The sequence below is a fragment of the Chelonia mydas genome, chromosome 6 (genome assembly GCF_015237465.2).
Source record: "Chelonia mydas isolate rCheMyd1 chromosome 6, rCheMyd1.pri.v2, whole genome shotgun sequence".
Lineage (NCBI taxonomy): Eukaryota > Metazoa > Chordata > Testudines > Cheloniidae > Chelonia > Chelonia mydas.
Genome location: NC_051246.2, coordinates 125,212,489 through 125,233,704, shown reverse-complemented (window position 1 = coordinate 125,233,704; position 21,216 = coordinate 125,212,489). Strand labels below are relative to the sequence as shown.

The window sequence follows — 21,216 nt, the reverse complement described above, 5'->3', positions numbered from 1 at the left end:
ATTTATACACATTTGAAAACATCATCGGTCAGCGGTCCACATAACTCTCATTCTGGGTGATGAGGACCAGTCCCTCAGTCACTGTAGAAGATTGGGTTTAACATTTAGGAATGATAAACAAAGAGGGTACAACAATATCCTGTCAGTTTTAAGAAAATATATATAGAAAGAATATAAAAAACTGACAAAATCTAAGCAAAACTACAATCTCTCCATTTATTTTATGACTTCCTCAAATCTCTCGTTTTGTATAAGAGTATCCTGAATTTCTAGTTGGTTGTTTTTTTAATTTCCACTTTCCACATTTCAAATCATATTGCAATCAAGTTCCTCAAAATTGGTTTAAGTATTTTCCAGATAGATTACACACAGGCCATGTTTGTCTGACTAAACATATTCGCAAGTCACTAAAAAATATTGCAAGTCAACTTACAACTAGATATGATTTATTGTTTTATTCTTTTTTTTGCATCCAGTAAACATTCCTGTGCTGTCCATCTCAATGTTTACAATACCAGGGCAAATACAGTCAAACCTACATGGAATCAAAAGGTCCTTCCACTGGACCGGCTCCCTACTCCCACTATTCCACAGTAGCAGTGCCACATAAGGTTTCTTTGGGCCATACAGTTCTCTCATACATTGAAACCGTTTAGCAAATAGCTTATGCAATCAATGCAAGGGTCCAATGGATAAAGGGCTCATCTGTACAAACATCAATATACAGTGGCTTCCCACTTTTTTGATCAATTCCATCCCTTTAATTTTGACCAAAATAAAAATCTGTTCGAGTCTCCTTGCAGATAGCCAGGGGTGTACATCACGATGCATAACACAGGGTTTATAAAATTAACATATGAATGTCTTTTGGGGATAGCCCTTTTATCATAAGACTTCTTTGTGCTCCTTCTCGTTCAATTTACTTAAGAATTTTAAGTTACTTTATTAGGTAGCACCTCTCTGTAGCAAGTGACTGAATTAATAATACTCAACTGAAGTGACAGAAACTGATCCAAAACAACAAATGGAAAATTGTCTTCTCCCAATTACAAATGATCTTGTTACTGAAATTTTGATCATATTAAAGGGATAGCCTTCTTGTAAATCAAATTAGTGAAAGTGACTGTAATTCTGTTATTTTAGGATTTATATAAAAAGACAAAAGAATATTAAAAATGGATGCAATGCAGACCTTGAGACATTTTGTTACACAGATATAATTTTATGTATTTAGAATGGTGTATTGAAAATAAAGGTTTTGGGACACGTCATGAATAAAATTACAGTGCACTTTCATTCTGCGGCCTTTATTTCTGTGACTAAAATAATGAAATTATGATCCCTTAATTTAGCTGATGTGCATTAGAGGCTTAAAAAAATCTTTACAGTTATCACTATGACTTTCTCTTTCATTACATTGCATTACTAAGCTTATTCACAACCAGTATAAGAAACGTTCAATACAACACTGAGAACTGGAAAGTCTGCAAGCAAATTAGCTTCAGAGTTAGTATAGCAAGTTTACAGATTCACTTTAATAGCTATAACAAAGAAAAAGTATATAGTGTCTGAAGAGCTGAAAACATTATCCAGAGTCATTAGTGTCTACTCTTCTCTGTTAGTGCTTCAGTCTGAGACCATCCAGAACTATGAGAGAATAAATGGGTCCTTAACCCAACTCTCTCAAGATCAGAAAATATTAACACAGCAGTCAACTTCCCAGAGACTAGTCTGGTCTCTTAAAAACTCTACAGACAGGGCAATGAAAGACACAGGACTAGGAGTCAGAAGACTCAAGTTGTATTCCTGGCTCTGCCACATGGTGACAGGGATAAATTAAACTCTCGATACTTCATTTTACTAATCTGTAAATTGGAAATACACTCTTTGTAGGAATGTTGTTCACGCATATTATACAAGGGGTTTAGAGAAAGCTTCATCTATTGAGGATCATAAATTCTTCTATTTTTTTCAGAGAGAACCAGTATATAAATGTATGGCTAGAACAGCAAAACCAGTAAGTCATTCCCAGAGTAGTATAAATGGGACAGTCATAAAAGGACTCAAATTGAGAAAGCCTTGTGGAGGTGTTTCTGTAGGAGGAGAGATAATCACCATAGGCCCACCACATTCCTTCGACTTCGACTCTTCTGGATTTTGTTTTCCACCATATGGCTGACTGGTTGGTGGAGAAAAAAGGGCAGAAAGGCCAACTAGATGAAATAACTGGCTCTTTGGAGTATATCTGTACTGCAGCTGAGTGTGCCACCCAGCCCAGGTAGACAAACTTGCAGCTAGCTCCACTGGAGTTTTCACGTTAAAATCAGCAATGTGGACATTCCAGGAAGGGCAGCAGCTTGGGCTAGCCACCTGAGCTCAGACCCAGGGAGTCAGGGAGCTTGGAGTCAGGCAGCTAGCCCAACCTACCTTCTGTACCGAAATGTCCACACTGCTATTTTAGGCACGGTAACTCAAGCAGAGCTAGCACAAGTCTGTCTACCCAGTCTAGAAGGCTCATTCCCAACTGCAGGGTGGACATACTCTTTGCCACCCCAAGTGCTGCTCTTTCATCCACAGCTGGAAGGAGTATGCTATTTTAATACCTGGGAGGAACCATAACAAAGGGTGGCTTTTGTGAGGAGCAGATCCAGGCTACAGTAAAGGACGGGAGGACGACATGATAATCAGTATAGTCTCCGTGACCTTGTGCTCCCTCCTGCTGTTTTTTGTATCCGCCTGTTCTCTCATCTTACACTAAGGGCTTGCCTACTCTACTGCGTGGGGTCGATCTAAGATAGCAACTTCAATTACGTGAATAGCGTAGCTGAAGTTGTCGCACTTAGATCTACTTACCGTGGTGTCTTTGCTGCAGTAAGTCGACAGCTGATGCTCTCCAGTCGACTCCGCTTGTGCTCCTCGTTCTGGTGGAGTACTGGACTCGATGGGAGAGTGTTCAACGTTCGATTTATCACATCTATACTAGACGCAATAAATTAACCCCCGCCGGATCGATCGCTACTGGCCAGTCTGGCGGGTAGTATAGACAAGCCCCTAGATTGTAAGTTCTCGGGGACAGGAGCTGCTTGTTTGTAATATGCCTGTACAGTGACTGGCACAGTTGGGGGTGTGGACTCTAGGCACTACCACAATACAAACAATAAATACTACTACTAATAAAAATAAACTTGTTACAAAAACTCAGCTGACTGCTTTTCTAGTTCTTGTTCTACCACCTGAAGAATTCTTTACTGGTTGCCAGATGCCATTTTCAATTATTCTTTAATGGAAAGGATTCCAAAAAAAGTCTTTTTAGCGTACACATCAATAAGCATTTACTTTGCTGGAAACACAGGCTTCTTGGTAGGTCCAAGTAATTTTCAGAATGATAAAAGTGGCAGCATGCACATCTTTGATTCCACCAGTCTTTAAAAGTCTCCTTCACTAACAGGCCACTCAACCACCTCGATTTGCAGAGATGAAATTTAACATCCTGAAACCTGAAGGCATAAGACTTCCGCAATTCAGATATTCTAGAGACTTAATCAACTTGTAATTTTCAGAAAAGCTGCTATTCACTAAGCACTACAAGTGAATGTGAAAGACTTGGCTCATCTGGTGCAGAGAGCACAATCTGAATCCTATTCGAGTGACCTTCCAAGGCATCCTGGAATGTTCTGTTGGCAGGCTTCCGCAAGGGACTGAACTGTAGCTCTCCAAGTGACAGCATTCTAGGCATTCAGTCCACAACCCGAAACAAAGGGAGAGCTGAAGTTGACTATATCCAGTTTTACATTTACTAGTTTTATTTTATTAGTAATTTTTCTCCCCATAGGTATTTTGGTCTCTTGGTAACTAAGACATCATGGATTTACCATCTAATATGCATCCCATATTTGCATATAAAATTCTAACATATCTAGTTCTTGTTCCTCCCACCCGGGGAAATTATCCTTAATACACACTCTTCCCAGAAGTGGAGGCCAGATTCATAGATGCTTTCATTATGAGAAATGAAATTACAGGTCAGGAGTATTGTTTCCACTTTTTGGCAACTGTTTCAAAATCAAAACATTAAAAAGCAGATTTTGCACAGAAAGCTCCACTTACCAAAAAGTTTGAGCCCTACCTATTATCTAATATTTTTCTAATCAAGTAAGTTTGCTTCAACGCCACCTCGGAGATTCTTAGCATAGTACATCAAGTTCCTCTCATACAGCAGTTAAATAATACTTTTCAATAGTGGACACAAACTGACAGTGCAGGATAAACTGAACTTATGTGGCTAAAACGTAATGGGAAAATATATGTAACCTAAAACGCACCTGCACATTCTTGATTTAATACATGTAGTTATGCATTAGACGTCTATAAAATAAAATCCACAATGCAAGATTTTAGGAAAGCATTCAAAATTATGTGGGAAACACTGTTCAGTACCAGCTGCAGCAGACATTCTAAGCTGAACAGAATTTTTATTAGTTATGTTAAGAGGCTTTATTCAAGTGCTATCGTTTTTTTCCTCTTTGCTGCCAATTAGATCCTGCTAAGCTCTAGTAAAGCTAAAGTACTGAACATTTCACTTCATTTACTCTGCAAGACAATCCCCAGTTGAGAATGTTAAAACAGCATTAGCCATTTGAATTCCTCAGTTAAAGATGGAAATTTAAGTGTAGCCACCAATGACAAACTATAAATAGGCAGTTAGCGGTGTCCTTATCAAAGCCAGACTGCTGTCTATCAAAACCCCTTACAAGTCAGAGTCAAACAGGTAAAAGGAAAACTTAAAACTGCAACAGCACCCTTAATGCAGTCAAGTTGTTTCAAGGATAGAAGAAACACATATGAGGTGCAATATGTCCCTTGGATCTAAGTAATTAATTGCTATCTACACTTGGAAATTTACCAAAAAATAACAATTCCAGAAAATTTATTCTAGAATAGCTATTTCAGTAAAATTTCCGAGCACAGACCAAAAAAAGGCCAGCAAAACTTGGAGTAAGTTAAATTCAGGAATGAAGGTAACCTAGAGAGATTAGAAATATGGACAGAAAACAACACTTCAACTGAGAAAAAAATGCCAGCTAATATGCCCAAGGAAAAATAATGCTCTAGAAGAGCAAGTGTCATTGTCTGCTTCAACAAAACTGAACACTATGAATAGGCATTAATCTAAAAGCACAAAACACAAAAATGTCCATCCAAAGAGGCCCAAAAAAGTGTGTAGGCAAATTAACAGGATATCAGAGATGCATTTTCTTTGTTTAGGATTGTTCAAGATTAAAATCCCCAAAAGAGTACGGTTGGGTCACAGGGAATGCGGGGAGATCCAAAGCCAGGTGGGATGCATTTTCCAGAAAAACAGTACTGAAGAACGTCTTTCCATTCTTACAGTGTAATGCTGCGTTAGACTGTAAATCAAAATAACCAATAAAATAAACTATGCCAGCGGTTCTCAACCTTCATTGCACCATGACCCCCTTCTGACAAGAAAAATTACTGTGTGACCCCCCAGGAGGGGGTACTGAAGCCTGACCTCACCCAAATGGGGGGGCCCAAGACAGAGTTCCACCACCTTCGGTCAGCGAGCCAGCCAAAGCTGAAGCCCAAGGGCTTCAGCCCTGGGCAGGGGGCCTGTAACCTGAGCCCAGCTGCCCAGGACTGAAGATCTTGGGCTTCAGCTTCGGCCCCAGGCGGTGAGGCTTGGGCCCTAGGCCCCAGCAAGTCTAACGCTAGCCCTGGCAACCCCATTAAAAAGGGGTCATGACCCACTTTGGGGTTCCAATCCACAGTTTGAGAACCATTGAACTATGCCAATACTCATGAGATTAGAAACCTATGACATTTTCCTCCGTAAGCAATAATGATCCACTCTGCTACGCTATCCAGACAGAACATAGTGAAATATTTTGTTTATGTTAAGTAAGGTGAATAATTGTTCTAGCTAAGCAGGAAGTACTGTCCCTTCTTAAGATTAGTTTTGTAGCTAATATCAGCTTAGACAGGAACAGCTTGTTGTGCCAGCTGCCACGCTACATTTAGATAGGAAATGTATTTAAATACTATCGTGAAGAAACAAAGTTAACAGATACATCATGCCACGTCCTTCGGAAAACAATTTCATCTGGGGCTGCATTCTATGTATCCTATCTACTTACAGGACAACTTCCATCAGTAATGTATCTGAGCACCTCACAAACAATGACAAGATTGAACTCCATATTTTTATGCAATTAATACATAAAGTTTAAAAGCATACTTTATAAAGCAGAATTTTGTTTTGACCTTTGCAATGAACACCACCAACCAATGGTGACTTCTGTCTGAGCCAGTGACTTGAAGACAGAACACACTACAGGAGCCTTGGGCAAGGTCACTAGCCTATCCCTAATCTAGTTAAAATGTCTTCCAATTGGGTCAGTGTGAGAATTGTGAAATTTTTAAAATGGAAATTAAAAAAAAAATCTATGCAGTAAGGCTGGATTTTTTTTTTTTTTTTTTGCCATGAGCAGAGGTGTAGATTGTACATGACTTGGAAATAAAAATATGAGATTCATAGAGAGGGCACACCAGATACAGGAAAAAGTTTCAGTTTATGCTTATGCCCAGATCACCTCCCCCAAAGGTCAAACCCATAGGAGGGTACTCTAGGGCAGTAGTTCTCGACCAGAGGTCCGGGGCCACGAGCAGGGTTCAGGAGGGCCTCCAAGCAGGGCCAGCACCAGACTCACTGGGGCCCAGGGCAGAAGGCTGAAGCCCCACTGCATGGAGCTGAAGCCCAGGCCCCTGAGCCCCGCCGCCCAGGGCTGAAGCTGGAGCGTGAGCAATGTAGCTTCGTGGGGGGCCCCTGTGTCATGGGGCCCCAGGCAACTGCCCTGCTTGCTACACCTTAACGCAAGCCCTGGCTTTTATAGGCAGAAAACCAGTTCTTGTGGCACAGGTGGGCTGTGGGGTTTTTATAGCATGTTGGGGGGGCGGGGACCTCAGAAAGAAAAAGGTTGAGAACCCCTGCTCTCAGGGTACCTTTTTCCCCGACCCTCCAAAAAAACCTATGGGGACCCACAAGGTTTGTGGCGGACCCAAGGAACAACTCCTCCCCAGCGTCATTGGAACCATGCCCCTAAGGACCTTTTATAGCTGCAGCAAATTCCTGATGCCCTGTTGGAAAATTTGTGGGAAATTATACAGTCTGAGACCATATTAGGCTCAATAATGACCCCTTACATGGCAACAATGGTCATGAGCGAGGGTAAACAAACAGGGGCAGGGAATTTAGCAGGGAAATTAGAGGGCAATTATTGGGCCGAGACTAAGACCAGAACTGCCCACCTGGGAATGGGGAGGGCTGATGATTACAGTAAAGGGGAAATGCAAAAGGATCTCGGTGTTTACTCCTCGGGATGTGGGGAAGGTAAATAGGTGGTACAGCTATGCTTCTGCAGAGTGTAGTTGAGCTTCTGCTACAATAAACCAAGCTGTAACCGAAGACTCCAGTCCACGTGTGTTCCTATGTGTGTCCGTTGGTCGTGTCTGAAAACATAGGATACTCCAACACTCTGAACAGGTCATTTCATTGTCTCGGAGCCATGGAGTAGCCATGCCCTCAAGTGGAGTCTTGCCAGGTTCGGGTGGTAGACCTGTCCCGCGTCCTGATACAGGAGATGAAGCAGAAGTGGAAGAATGCTTGGTGGGCACATAGACATCTTCAAGAGGTAAGAAAACCATATTTGTCTGGGCCACATGGGGGCTATCAAGATGACCCTGGAGTTATTGGTCCTTATCTTGTGTATGACCTTGGCTAAAAGGGGGGGGTCGGGGGAAAAAGTGTATAATAGATGTGCATCCCATTTGAAGAGAAAAGCATCGCCTGGAGAACGGGGTCCCTGTCCTGCTCTAGAGCAAAAGTATGGGCATTTGGCATTCTGGGTTGTTGCAAAGAGGAATATATAGGGAACTCCCACTGTCTGAATATGCTCTATAGAACCCTGATGTTCATTTCCCGCTCTTGGTCATGAGAAATTTTTCTGCTCAGTGCATCTGCAGTGGTGTTTTTACATCCTGGTAGGTAGGAAGCTGAGATGTCGATATTGTGGTGGATGCACCAGTTCCATAGTAGCATGGCTTCTGTGCACAGGGAGTGTGGCTGTGCCCCCTCCCCCCTCCCATCAGTTTATATAAAACATACAAAGTGACATTGTCTTTTCCGTGATCATGGGTATGAAGTGTGAGCATTCACTGCGGACTGCCTGCATCTCCAATAGGTTTATGTGTAGTGTTGATTATAATGGGGACCAGCAGCCTTGGATTGTGTGGTTGTGCAGATGTGCTCTCCAACCTAGCACAGAAGCATCTGATGTGAGTATCATTGATGGAGGGGTCTATGCAAAGGGAACTCCTGTGCAAAGATCATGTGGTTGAGTCCACCAATATAAAGAATTTTTTAGTTTGGCTGGCATTGAAAGATGCTTGTTTATATTGTGTCTGTGTGGAATATACACTGTCCTGAGCCAGTCTTGCAGGCATCACATGTGCAGTCTGGAGTGTTTGACAACAAATGTCATTGCTGACATATGGCCTAACAGTTGGAGGCAGGTCCTGGCCGATGTCTGTGGGCTGGCTTGCATTGTGGTGACTAGAGTGGTAAACCTGTGACAGGGAAGAGAAGCTGTAGCTTCCAGAAAGTCGAGGTAGGCACTGATGAACTTGTCTCTGCCCCTGCCCCGGTGTGAATGTTGATTTTTGCTCTTTGTAGATCAAGCTGTGTGAAGAGAGCTACTGTCTTTTGGGTAGCTTTTAGTGCCGCCTCTTGAGTCAATGCTTTGAGTAGGTAATCGTTCAGACAGGGGAATATTATTACCCCTCGTCTGCAGGGGTGGGCTGCCACCACCGCAAAGACTTTTGAGAATACTCATGGAGCACAGGATAATCCGAAGGGGAGTACTTTGTACTGGAAATGATCTGTTCTCAGAACAAACCTGAGAAGCCTCCCTGTGTGAGGGATGTATCATTATGTGGAAATATGCATTCTGGAGGTCAAGGGCCAAGAATCAGTCCCCTCATTCTGGTCCTGGAATTATCATTGCTAGTGTGACCATCCTGAATTGCTGGGTCTTCACAAATTTGTTGAGTCTTCTTATGTCAAGAATGAGCCTCCATCCTCCCGTTTTTTTCTGGGTTAGAAAATAATGGGAGTAGAAACCCTTCCTTCTGGGTCGTGTTGGTACTGGTTCTGCTGCTCTTAGGCATATGGAATGGTTTACCTCCTGTTGCCGTAGATGTTCATGAGAAGGGTCTCTGAAGAAGGTCGAGGAGGGAAGTAAATTGGATGGACTATCCAGTCTCAATGATTTCTGATACCCATTTGTCTGATGTGATGTTTCACCATGTTGGATGAAATGGAGTCAGACAGTCTCTGAATGGATGGATGGTGTCGGATGGGCCCAGCAACAGAAAATAGTGGGATGTGTCTCTGGTCCTCAACCAAACCCTGAAAACTGTTGTTTAGAGGGAGGTTGTTGGGACACTGAGGGCTGGAAAGGGCGCGGTATCTGCAATCCTCTTAAACAGTTCCTGAAACTGTTTAAAGTCATTCCCCACTGTGGGTAGGGGCAAGATACAGGATGAAAAATTTGCAGCTGATGTGACTTCCTGATCCAAAGTCTCCTCCAATTCCACGACTGCCTCTTCCAGAGGTTCTGAAGGTATGGGTACAGAGGGTGATGGGGAATGCCTTGACCTCTCCCTGAGTGGACTGGGAGGCTTAGGATAGTGCTGGCGGTATGCTGCCGATGGGTCCCAGTAAGGCCACTGTGGTGGAAATGGCATAGGTGGGGGCATCCATGGGTGTCTGTATCATCCTGGAGTTTCAGGTACTCTGGTGGACCTGGTCTGGTAGCTGGGTGAACAGGCAAGGAGTGATGGGAGGAGTAGATATCCTCTTCATCATCATCATTCACGTAGCTGGATAAAGGAGGAGCTGATCTGGATGGTGTGGTAAGTTGACATGGTACTGAGCGTGCTGGGGTAAGGTCAGTACCGACGAGTGGACATTCTGGTGCTGAGGAGACCAGAAGATCTTTATGGCAGAGAAACTGCAGAGCATCAGTACCGATGAGGGTGTGGTCAGTGGTACCGATCCCTTTACTGTGGTTGTCTGTGCCAAGGGTCGTGCACTATGCGCTGTGGAGGCAGAAGGTGGTGCCATAGACTGTAGCTGAGCTGCTCAGTACCCCATGTTTAAGCAGCACCAGCGGTACTGAGGCAAGGATGGTAGGTTTCTCTGTAGTGCCTTTTTCCAAGCCAGCCCACTTAGGGTCTTTGGTTCACACGGTATCTGTGGTAATGGATGGTCCCGCTACCTCAGAGCGGACAGTCTTGGTGCAGTTGGTACCAATGGGGTCTGACGGGTCAGGAAACATTTCTTTTTGGCAGATTCCCAAGGAGGGGAAGTTGGAGCAAGTTTCTTTGTTGCCTTTTTGGAGGAGTGCTCCTTCCTCTGAGAGGGTGGTGGGGAACCTCTGTCAGATACCGCCATTGGAGACTGGGGCCCAGGAGGGGTCTGTGATCCTGGACACAGAGACTTTTCCATCATGAGGAGTTTTAGCTGTAGGTCCCTTGCTCTCCTGGCACGAGCCCTGAGATTGCAGCAGTGGGAGCAGTTTTGTAGTATGTGTGTCTTGCCAAGGCAGTGGACACACCGTGAGCGCCATCAGACACCAGGATTGAAGCTCGGCAAGTGAGGCAATGTTTAATACTTGGGGAGCCGGGCTTGCCCCTTAGAATAGGATTTTTCCTGTGAGGGTAACTATACTATACTAAAGGGTATCTGAAATAACTGAAACTTAAATTCCTAAGAATTTTATTTTAAAGAAAGCATAAATGGGGAAGAGGTAGGGTATTAAACTATTAACTAACTAACTAGTGTTCTAAAGTTAAGCTAGACTAAAGATAAAGTTCAGAGGCACTGCCAAATGCTCCATCTCAAGCCCAGGGTGGTAGAGAAGGAACTGAGGGAGGGTTGGTTGCACAGCGCTACGTAACTGCCTGAGATAGTTCAAGACGGGGACAGCATATGTGCGACCCAATCAGGCACGGCTACTAAAAATCTCCAATTACAAGCGTAGGGGTGCAGATTCACCTAAAGTGGAGCACCCACAGGGACACTCCTTGAAGAAGAATCTAAGGTTTCATACGTGTTGTTTTGGAGATCAGCCCTGTCATTTTATCAAGGGCTACTGGTCTCTGCCCCTTTGTTTTACATTACTTGCTCTTGAACTTTTAACATGTAGGAGCAGAAAAGCACTAGAAGAGAATCAGGCTATGTCTACACTACAAATTACTTCGCTATAATTTACGTCGCTGAGGGGTGTGAATAATCCACATCCCTGAGTGATGTAAATTATACCAACCTAAGGGCCAGTGTGGACAGCGCTATATTGGCAGGAGAACTTCTCTCCCTGACATATCTACCGCCTCTCACGGAGGCAGGAGTTAAGTAGACAGTAGAGCTCTCTCCCATCAGCTTAGAGCGCCTTCACCAGAAGTGCTATAGCAATGTAGCTGCATTGGTGCAGAAGCGCTGCTGTAATGTAGACAGTCTCAGACCAGCACACTGCTGCTGTAAGACGACAACTTTTATCTTATACAGTAGTTGAAATAAAAAGGTTACTTGGTTTATGTAACTAGTACAGCAAGAAATCTAATCTCTCCTAAGAAAAAACCACAGAGTTGAATGACAATTTAAGTTAGATGAACACTTAGATAACATACTGGTCCACTTATTAACTACAGCAATCAAGTTATTGATGTATCAGCACTGGACCTAGATTTTATTGAAGAATGTATAAATGAAGGTTTACAGAGTAGCTTTCATTTATGAAGTCAGATAAAAACATATAACCCAATGCTGCAATTACTTTCACATGTAATATTCTTGTTAGTAGTTCCACTGACTTTAGTGAAAACATTAGTGGAACTACTCATATGATTCAAGTTACTCACATGTGCTAAACTGTTTGCAGAATCATGTCCATAACCTGAACCATCATCAGGTGTTTTTAAGAACTGGTTAAACAAACACCTGACAGGGATGATCTCTGAGTATATTTAATCCTGCCACAGTGCAGGGGGCTGGACTCCTCTTGAGGTCCCTTCCAGCCTTATCTGTCTAGGATTTATGATTTTATTAAATGAAATTATTAAATCTTTACCATCAATGTACCTGACAAATAGATAAATATAGTTTAGCACCTCAACACGAAGACTCCACAACAATTTCTTCTGTTGTCTAGCAAAAAAACACAAAACAAACAAACATTTCCTGGGCATGAGTTCTCCAAGTCTCAAGCATGGCTCTCCCCTACTCCCAACAGCCCTCTAGCACGGTGGTAACCTGGCCTCTGGAGAACAAGTGACTTCCTGTGCACTCCCAGGCCCCATCAGCTCAAACTTGATTAAAAAATTATGTCTGGGCATCGCTAGCTCGACTATTAGACTGGCTAGGAAAACAAATTTGAAGGATTATTACATTTTTATTACCAAACTAGCTCTTTAAACTAAATGAAAAACATTTAATAAGCAAACCAATCTTACACGCACCTCCTAAAAAGACTTATCTACTCAGATCTCACTAGGACACATCAGTATTATATTGAGCTGCCACACAAGACAAATTAAAAACTGGACTTTCATTCTTAGAATGGATGAGGCACAACATACTCAGATAATCAAGTACACTTTAAGAGACAAAATGCTGATAACCCTCTTACAGTAGATGATTTTAGGATCAGCCTTCATAGACCAGTGAAGAGTCATGAGCTTGGCTACTATACACCATAGCAAGCATGACTGTCAATGAGTGTATGTATATATATTTTAATGTCTTCACAAATTCATAACATTTACTTATCAGTCTCATCAAAAGATGTTTAAGGAAAGGTTTAGTGGTCATTAGCAAGCTTTGGATATGTGTTTCTCTTTCCAGCAGATCTCCGTGCAGAATAAGTCAACCTCCACTCATACTTAAATAATCTTGGCCCTCTACTGTCAGAGTGACAATAGCAAGACTGACTCCTCATACTCCTTCCAAGATCCTTTTAAACTTACCTACTATTCTGCCAGTCAAGGACAAGATGATATTCTCTCTGATTTGAAGCAAGGGAACACCTCTCCAAACCTGACCAAGAGAGCCACTGACCACCAGTTCTAGAAATCCTCTGACCTGCCCCCTTCTGGCGAAGGATACTGGCCAGGGACTAAAACAAACTAAAGGCCATGTTTGTAGGTACAGTTCTGCAGCAGTGCTGTGCGTCTGGTGAAGACGCTCTATGCCGACAGGCAAGAGCTCTCCCATCAGCATAAAAAAAAAACTACCTCCACAAGCGGCATAAGCTACGATGGTGGGAGAAGCGCTCCTGCTGGCATAGAGCTCTGCACATGAACAGTTATGTCAGCATAACGTATGTCGCTCAGGGCGGAGAAATATTCACACCCCTGAGTGACATACGTTTTGCTGACATAAGCTGCAGTGCAGACATAGCCTTAAAATCTTGTGCTTCTCCTTGGCACTGCTCTAACTAGGCACAAAAGTTTAAACTTTAACGTGAAAAGAACAATGAACATTTGTGCATCCACACTATCAAAATAAATGGCCCCAGAGAAAAATATGTTTTACACTGAAGGCTGTCATTTATAAGCTACTTGAATAATGTCAGCAGAGTCCTGATATGTCTATTACAGCCTCCTTTTGACTTCAGAGTCGCTATTGCACATATAATAAAGCACTCACATAGCTGTGTTTTTGATGATTCTTCCTTGGTCCATTTTCTGCCCAATACCATGCACAACAAACACAATGTGAGTAGTTTGCGATGGCTTGTCTTCTAATGTAGCTTCTTCTACATAGCCTCTATGAAGCCTTGTCCCACTACTTGAAGCTGTAGAAAAAAACACATTATCCTGGATCACAATTATATTCCATGAAGTAAGACAATTCCATACACACAGACAGAACAGGAGCCTGCTTCAAACCAGAACATTACAAATTATATTTTGCAAATAAAATACATTTACAAAGATCAGCATACACAATGCTGAGATTTTCAAAGCAGCCTAAGAGATATGGATAAACAATTTCTTTGACCCTTACCAGCCACCTATGGATTTACATGTAATTTCCAGGGAGGATTTTGCTAATTTCTTAGCTGTTTTGGAAAATAACTTTAAGGCAGCTGAATAATGCACTATCCATTTTGTTATACAGATAACTTTCTATATGCTTAAGTCATTAATCATTACTTTTTCCTCACAGTTCCACAATACTCCTTCAGTGGTCAGTGTATATGTAAAGACTCTTGGCAAGATTATTTCTAAACAATGGGTGAGAAAACATCATCAGCATGACTGATACACAACTCTCGCTCTCATCTATGAATAGAGCTGGTCCTAAAAAGCTCAATAGGACCATTTTCATTCAAAATTGAAACACTTGACATGATTTTGCTCATTTTGCTCACATTTTGTTTCAGAGGAAAACATGGAAAAAATCCTCTGAGAATGCTGATATGTCTTGTTTCAACATTTTTGGAATGAAACTTTTCAATTTTTGTTTTGATTTTTTTTATTTTATTATATAATATAAAATAAAAAATAAATCAAAATAAAATGAGATTAAAACATTTTGATCAATCTGAAACAATTTTTTCCCCCAAAACTTTTTTTCAGAGAGAATTTCAAAATTTTAGGGGTTTGGTCTGCACAGAAATGAAAACACGTTTCAAAATCTTGAAATCCTTTGTGAAACAAGTGTCTCCTCCACACAGCTCTATCCAGGAACTCTGCAAGCTCAGTCTATGGTCTGAAAAAATGCCTGAACTACATTGCCCGCTGGATATAACAGGGCTATCTCACCCACAGCTTTTGGAAGACCTATGTCTTGTTTTGGGTATCAGACATTAATAAGCAGAGGCATTAAAGTGGAATGAGTCTGTTTGTATAATACAGTGAGTTATTTTAAGAATACATACTGGTCTCCCTTTTTGCTAGGACTTCTACACAAAATCACATCTGATGTGATAAGCAAGCTTCCTCCCCCAGCCTCTGTTACACCATTTGTACCCATGGTGTCTTTATTCTGTGACAATCTCATAACAGCAACACATGCCCTTGGAATCTCAAAAGCCTCATTTATTGTAAATTTTTCTTTGAAGGGATTTCAGCAGATATGCTCCATTGCTTGCTTGCAACAGCAAAATTGCTGATTGGTTTTAGCTAACACGACCAAATTATGCTGACCTTGCATGTTATATATGGGTTGCCTGCGAAGAGGTGGACTGACTTTAAATTGGCACAACTGATCTTTAAAATTCTTAGTGGTGCTAGTGCTGGCTATATTTGACAACTGCTTCTACAGGCTAATATTGATGATTATCTACCATATCTTCCTCAAAATCTTTAAGGATCATCACATTTTAAGCTGACAAGTGATGTGCTGGACTCTATGGTATAGAACACAGACCCCTATAAAAATCCAGCTCACTTTATATCACCTCCCTTTTAACAATATTTTGGGAGGAAAATATTTTGAGACTATAACCTCCCCTTCTAATTTCCTTTCAGGTAGGTAGGTAGGTAGGTAGGTGTGTGTATGTATTTTAGCAGGGTATTTTACTATATTCCTGTATGTAGTTTTCTTTTGTTGTACAATGTTGTGTGGTATGGAAACAGGGAAGGAGCTGCTCCTGTCTTCCCTTCACAGGATGCAGGAAGAGGCCAGGGAGATAAGGTTGGAAGAGCACGCTCTCTGGGCCTTGCAGAACCTGGAACTGAACCTGTTATCCCTCAGTCTCAACGTTCCTTGGTTGTCTAGCAAATAGCTGTGAAACCAACTGGCCAAGCATGTGTCCATCCCCCCCTTGGGGCAGGTCCATATAGAAGAAAGAAGCTTTGTACCGCTACCAGTTACTCCATCAGTTCAAGTGGCAGAGGATTGTGCTGTGAATCTGATTATCCCTGCTGATGGCCATGTTGGGAGTCAATATAGTTCCATATGATAATTTTATTTTATTTTATTTTATTTTTTTTTTAAGATCAGTTAAAAAAAACTTATGAAATTACAGTAAAAAACCTATATTAGAAGGACAGAGACTGCTCAATGAATGGCAGCTATGTTTATCCTCATCGCTCAATGTGAGGCCCTATGCATTATTTACTGCACACCATCCAAAGCCTGCACTTAGTACAGAATTATTTAATTTCCCCAGGAGTTTTTCTATGGTGTTCTCAACATAACATCTTAGTTCTTTACAAACATTAATGAACTATCTTCACAACCGCGGTGAGGGGTGGGGATATTATTATCCCAATGCTACACTTGGGGACTGAGGCACAGAGATTAAGGCCAAAATTGTCAACTAGTTTTGGTTGCCCAATCGTAGATGCTTAGGGTCTGATTTTTCACTGTTCTTAGCATCTTATCGCACTTTATGTGTTCAGAGCAGAGCTCCCACTGTCCCGAGTTGTAGTTAGGGACGCTCGCCACTTTTGTAAATCAGACCCCAGATACCCAGAAAATGAGGACACATGGTGGCCACCTGTGCACATTTTAGTTTAGTGACTTGCCCAGCACCATAAAAGAACTCTGTGCAAGTGGCAGGGATAGAATCCAACTATCCAGGGCACCACTCAACAGACAACCTTTCTCTTTGTGCAATCCCCTGCCACATTCACTACACATCTTTCAACTTCTGCAACAAAATGACCCACGGTACTACGGGCAAAAGCCTCCTTTGCTACATAACCCTTACTCATCACCAGAGCAGGTACATTCTGTGCAGTGAATGAGGCAGGGCTCCAGTGGAAAAAAAAAGTATGTGATACTGTAATTAAAGACCACTGTAATGGCTTCATATTGGGGGGGTCGAATTAAGGTTGCACAGAAAACATTAATTCTGGCACTTCTTAGCTTTGGAATGCTTGACTTTGTAATCTTAATGTACTTTTTAAAGTGATATGAAACTGTATCAGAGCTATTCGGTAACAAGATGCAGTAAACCTGTTTTATTCTTAATTACATATGTGCATGACAACCTAACAATGCCTTTGAGTTATTTTCCCACAAGAGTGCAATGACAAATTAACTATGCATCAAACAAAAATTTCAAACTTGAAATTATGGATGGAACCTGGAATTTTACTCTCACAACATTAAGTAATGAACCATTAAAGCAATAATCTTTACAAAATTATTTACAAATGCTGAGAAGTATTACCTTTGGAAAATCCCAACTTTTGCGTAACAGTTCTTGCAATTTTAGATGTTGTTGCATCACTGTAAAGATACACTTCATCTACACTGTGCCAGTCCACGTGGTTGCGACTCAACTTGAAACTATGAACAGCTGTAGCAAAAAGGAACAAACCTTTATTTAAAAGTGTTAAAAAAAAATATGGCTTTAAAAAGCCAGGTAAGAGAGAGATGCACAAAGGTATGACTGAACTCTAGATTTCAATTTAAATTCATTTATAAAGGTAAATATTTCTTCTTACCTTTATATTCTGGATCTACCAGTCCATATCAATTGAGTAGTTCCTTTTGGGAATCTTCCCACCCCCCCACCTTTTGGGGGGGGGGGGAGGGGAGTAGGGAGGAGAAGCTCCCTAATGGAGAATACCCTTAGCTGAAAGGAAAACATGAATGCTCGCTCTCTCTCTCACACACACACACACAAATTATGCCAAACTGCCCAAGAGCAAAAAGGAAAATTAAGATCCACATCCACAAGGTGAAAGAGTTTGCTGAAAGCCGTACCACTGAGACACCAGGGGGGCTGTGGTGGATACATCTCCCAAAATAACGCTTAAGTAAGTTGATGCAGTGGTAGGTGTACACTTGTGCCCATAATGTTACACTCATGCCATCTTTCTGTTCTGTTTGTACAGCTCCTAGGCACTGTGGGGTAATACAAACAAATAATAATGGTAATAATGAACATTCTTTCTGGGCTACATTACTAGCAATGAATGTTAACGCATGCAGTCACTTTGCAGACTATATAGTACTAAATTTATGAATGTTTTATGTATTTTGTGGACCAGTGATTGTAAGCTTCTCTATTGTGTGTGGGGGAGGGTTACCACTGTTCCCCCAAGAACTAAAAATAGTGGGTGTGGAGGGGTGATTAATTCAGTCCCTGAGATTATAAACAGCTCCAGAGTACCACCAACCCCTGGGTGGTTTGCATATCCTGGTTCAAACTGTTTTTTCCAGAGACTCAAACAAAGAAGGGACTTCAGATATAAAAAGCTGAGCTTGAACAGACATGGGATCTTCTTTTTGCAGACAGGATTTTGGGTCTTAGGGAGACCCCCAACCCTTGCTGAAAGGGTGGAAAGACTTAGGTGGATCCTCGTATGTTTTCTAAGCGTACAGAAAGCAATAAACATTCCTATATGCTTTCTCTGTAATGCTTTTAACCCAAGAATAAATTTTTGCTTTTTGAAAGCTGGTCGGTAATTAGCACACACCATTGCTGCCCTTGGAGAAAGGTTAACCACAGCTGCTGGACCTGGGTCAGATCTGCTGGGGAAATCGCAGTGAGATGCAGAGGGACTGCACCCTTGAGTCTGGAGGGGAAGAGAGACATGGGTCTCCGTCTGAGAGAGGCGACAGCCAGGAAGCCCAAAACCTTGATGAAGACTGAGGGGTTGAGATGGTGGTGATGGGGATCAAAGATGCAGTTAACCCTGAAATCGGGACATATATAGTAGCAGTTATGACAGTGGGGAATTGCCAGTGAAGTACTATAGAAGGGAAAAACACAGAGAAAAGGCTCAGTCTTTTCAAGACAGAACAGCGAAAAGAGAGATGGTAAAATGAGTTATGAACAGCTGAAAAAAAGTCATCTAACTGAGATATGCAGAGAAAGGCAACTCATTTCTGAAGAAAGGACAAAGGCATAACTAGTCAACTTCCTATACTCTGGAGGATCAGAAAAAAGAATGATGGTCTAGGACAGTGGTGAGCAACCTGCGGTCCGCATGCGGCCCAGAGTAATCTGCATGCCGTGAGACATTTTGCTGATGTTTACCGTCTGCAGACACAGCCCCCCCGCAGCTCCCAGTGGCTGCAGTTCGCGGTTCCTGGCTAATAGGAGCGGGAAGCAGCAGCCAGCACATCCCTGTGGCCTGCTGCTTCCCGCAGCTCCCATTGGCCGGGAACAGTGAACTGCAGCCACTGGGAGCTGCGGGGGGGAGGGGGGGGGGAGGGGATGGGGGCGCTGTGCCTGCGGATGGTCAATGTCAGCCAAATATCTTGTGGCCTGCAATCAGATTACCCTGATGGGCTGCATGTGACCCACAGGTTGCCCACCACTGGTCTAGGATCACAGGGAATATCCAGCCCGCTGTCAGAGAGTCCAGCAGGTGGGGAAAATCTTGGAGACACTAGAGGGGATCAGGGAAGAGGCTGACAGAGACAGCAGCCATGTTCCATCTAGACCGAATAAACCACTGCAGCAGAGATACTGGACAGATCTCCAGTTAGAGCAAGAGAAGCTGGATGGGGACACAGTGTGTCTGGAAACCCAGCTCCTTGCTGGCAGGAAGAGAGAGAGAGAGAGAAAGCACGCGTGCATGCAGTCTGGGAGAACCAGCATCAGCACAAGAGGGAGAAAAGGACAAGGAATGTCAACATGAGCTTGAAATGGAGAGACTATGCCAATAAAACACCGATCCAGTAGGTGGAACCAGACCCCACATATGCGGTGGATGGCACAGACTCCAAATTATTTCGTCGCTTTAGAGAGGATGATATTAATGGGATATGAATTGAACAAGGTGGGGCACAAGGATATGGTATGGTGTCTGGCTCCACTACTGTCAGGGAGGGCCTTAGACACTTTCACCCATATGGACAGAGGGTGATAGAGATAATGGGGTCTGTAAAAGAGAGTTTTCTTGCAAAAGTTTAAATTGACCCTTCTCCCACAAGGGTACAGAAGTTCAGAAAACAGGGGATATGAACTAGAAGGAGGTTTCAGCCTGGATTAGGGGTTACATCAGAAAATGGAGAACTGGTTGTGAAGTTACAACATGCAAGTGATTGATTTCCTTGGCTACACCAGGGATTTAGACTACTGAGTAGGTACATGGAAGGGTGAAATCAGAGTTAATTCCAGCCTAGACAAGGCCTAGGTCTTACGGTCCTATGCAAGGAAGCTACGTTTTCTGGAGAGGCAAGAGCAACGGCCCAAGCCAAACAAGTACGATTTAGCAATGTTACCAGCCCTCAACAAAGAGCCTGGCCTGAACTCAAGCAAAGAAGGTTTTTTATGACAGGTGAAGAGGTGTCCTCTGTTTCCTATTTGAGGCCACTGAAGAGGATTTCTTTCTGCTCTCATGAATTCATTCAGGGAAAGGTTGAACTATTATGCCTTGAACGGTTACACTTCACGTTTAAGTCAATTACATTACAAAACAGCTACATAGAAATGAGCATTCATGCCCCTTCCTGCTGCATGACTTTTGGTCTCATTGTCAGGGTATGTGGACCTAATGCCATCTGCTGATAAATTAAGTCAGCACAAAGGGCAGCAATGAATTGAGAGGATGAAAACATACCCATGATACAAAACTGCTTCACGGACAAATAAGTGAAACTACATAGTTGCTCTGGATTGGCAGCTCCAAAGCACAGAAAAATAAGTTTTAATCTGACACTAGACAAACAGAAGCAGAAATATTTTTAAGTGGCAGAAAAAACAAAGAAGAGGTATGTGGATTTAGGGTGACCTTTGGCACATGTAAAAGGCCACTTTATATAATCATTCAGTGGATTATTGAATGACACTTCCATTTAAAGTTAGCCATTGTAATCTTAGGACTCCATGCTCACTTTATTTCTAAGAGCAGAGATGAGACCGTGTCCAAGGATCTCTGCTTGGAGATGAGAAGGGAAAGGAGGGCTCTATGCCATACTTCTCCTTCATGACATCACAGAATTCCCTGTGCTTGGGATGTGCCTCTGAGTTGGAAGGAGGCTAGGAAGACTAGGAACAGAGGCAGACAACTTTCCTAGGTATCTCTGTGGAATTCTTCCCTCCCCAAAATCCACGATCACAGTAGTGTATGTTTATTGCATACCAAGTCTGCAAGAACTGATGCTGCTTCCAGGTTCATGTTGTGGAACATCACACTGAAATCACTCCTTGGGGAAGCTGGGGA

The 21,216-nt window shown here is 42.5% G+C and overlaps 1 protein-coding gene across 4 annotated transcripts in view; it reads right to left on the bottom strand.

Annotated features, from left to right (window-relative positions):
- Positions 1–21,216, bottom strand: part of DDHD1 (DDHD domain containing 1) — a 115,076-nt gene that overhangs the window by 53,114 nt on the left and 40,746 nt on the right. For all 4 annotated transcript variants that reach the window (XM_037901284.2, XM_037901283.2, XM_037901281.2 and 1 more), the window contains 2 exons: positions 17,265–17,393; positions 13,784–13,931 (listed from right to left, as the gene is read on the bottom strand). In XM_037901284.2, coding sequence (XP_037757212.1) covers positions 13,784–13,931; positions 17,265–17,393 — 277 coding nt within the window. The remainder of the gene's footprint in view (positions 1–13,783; positions 13,932–17,264; positions 17,394–21,216) is intronic.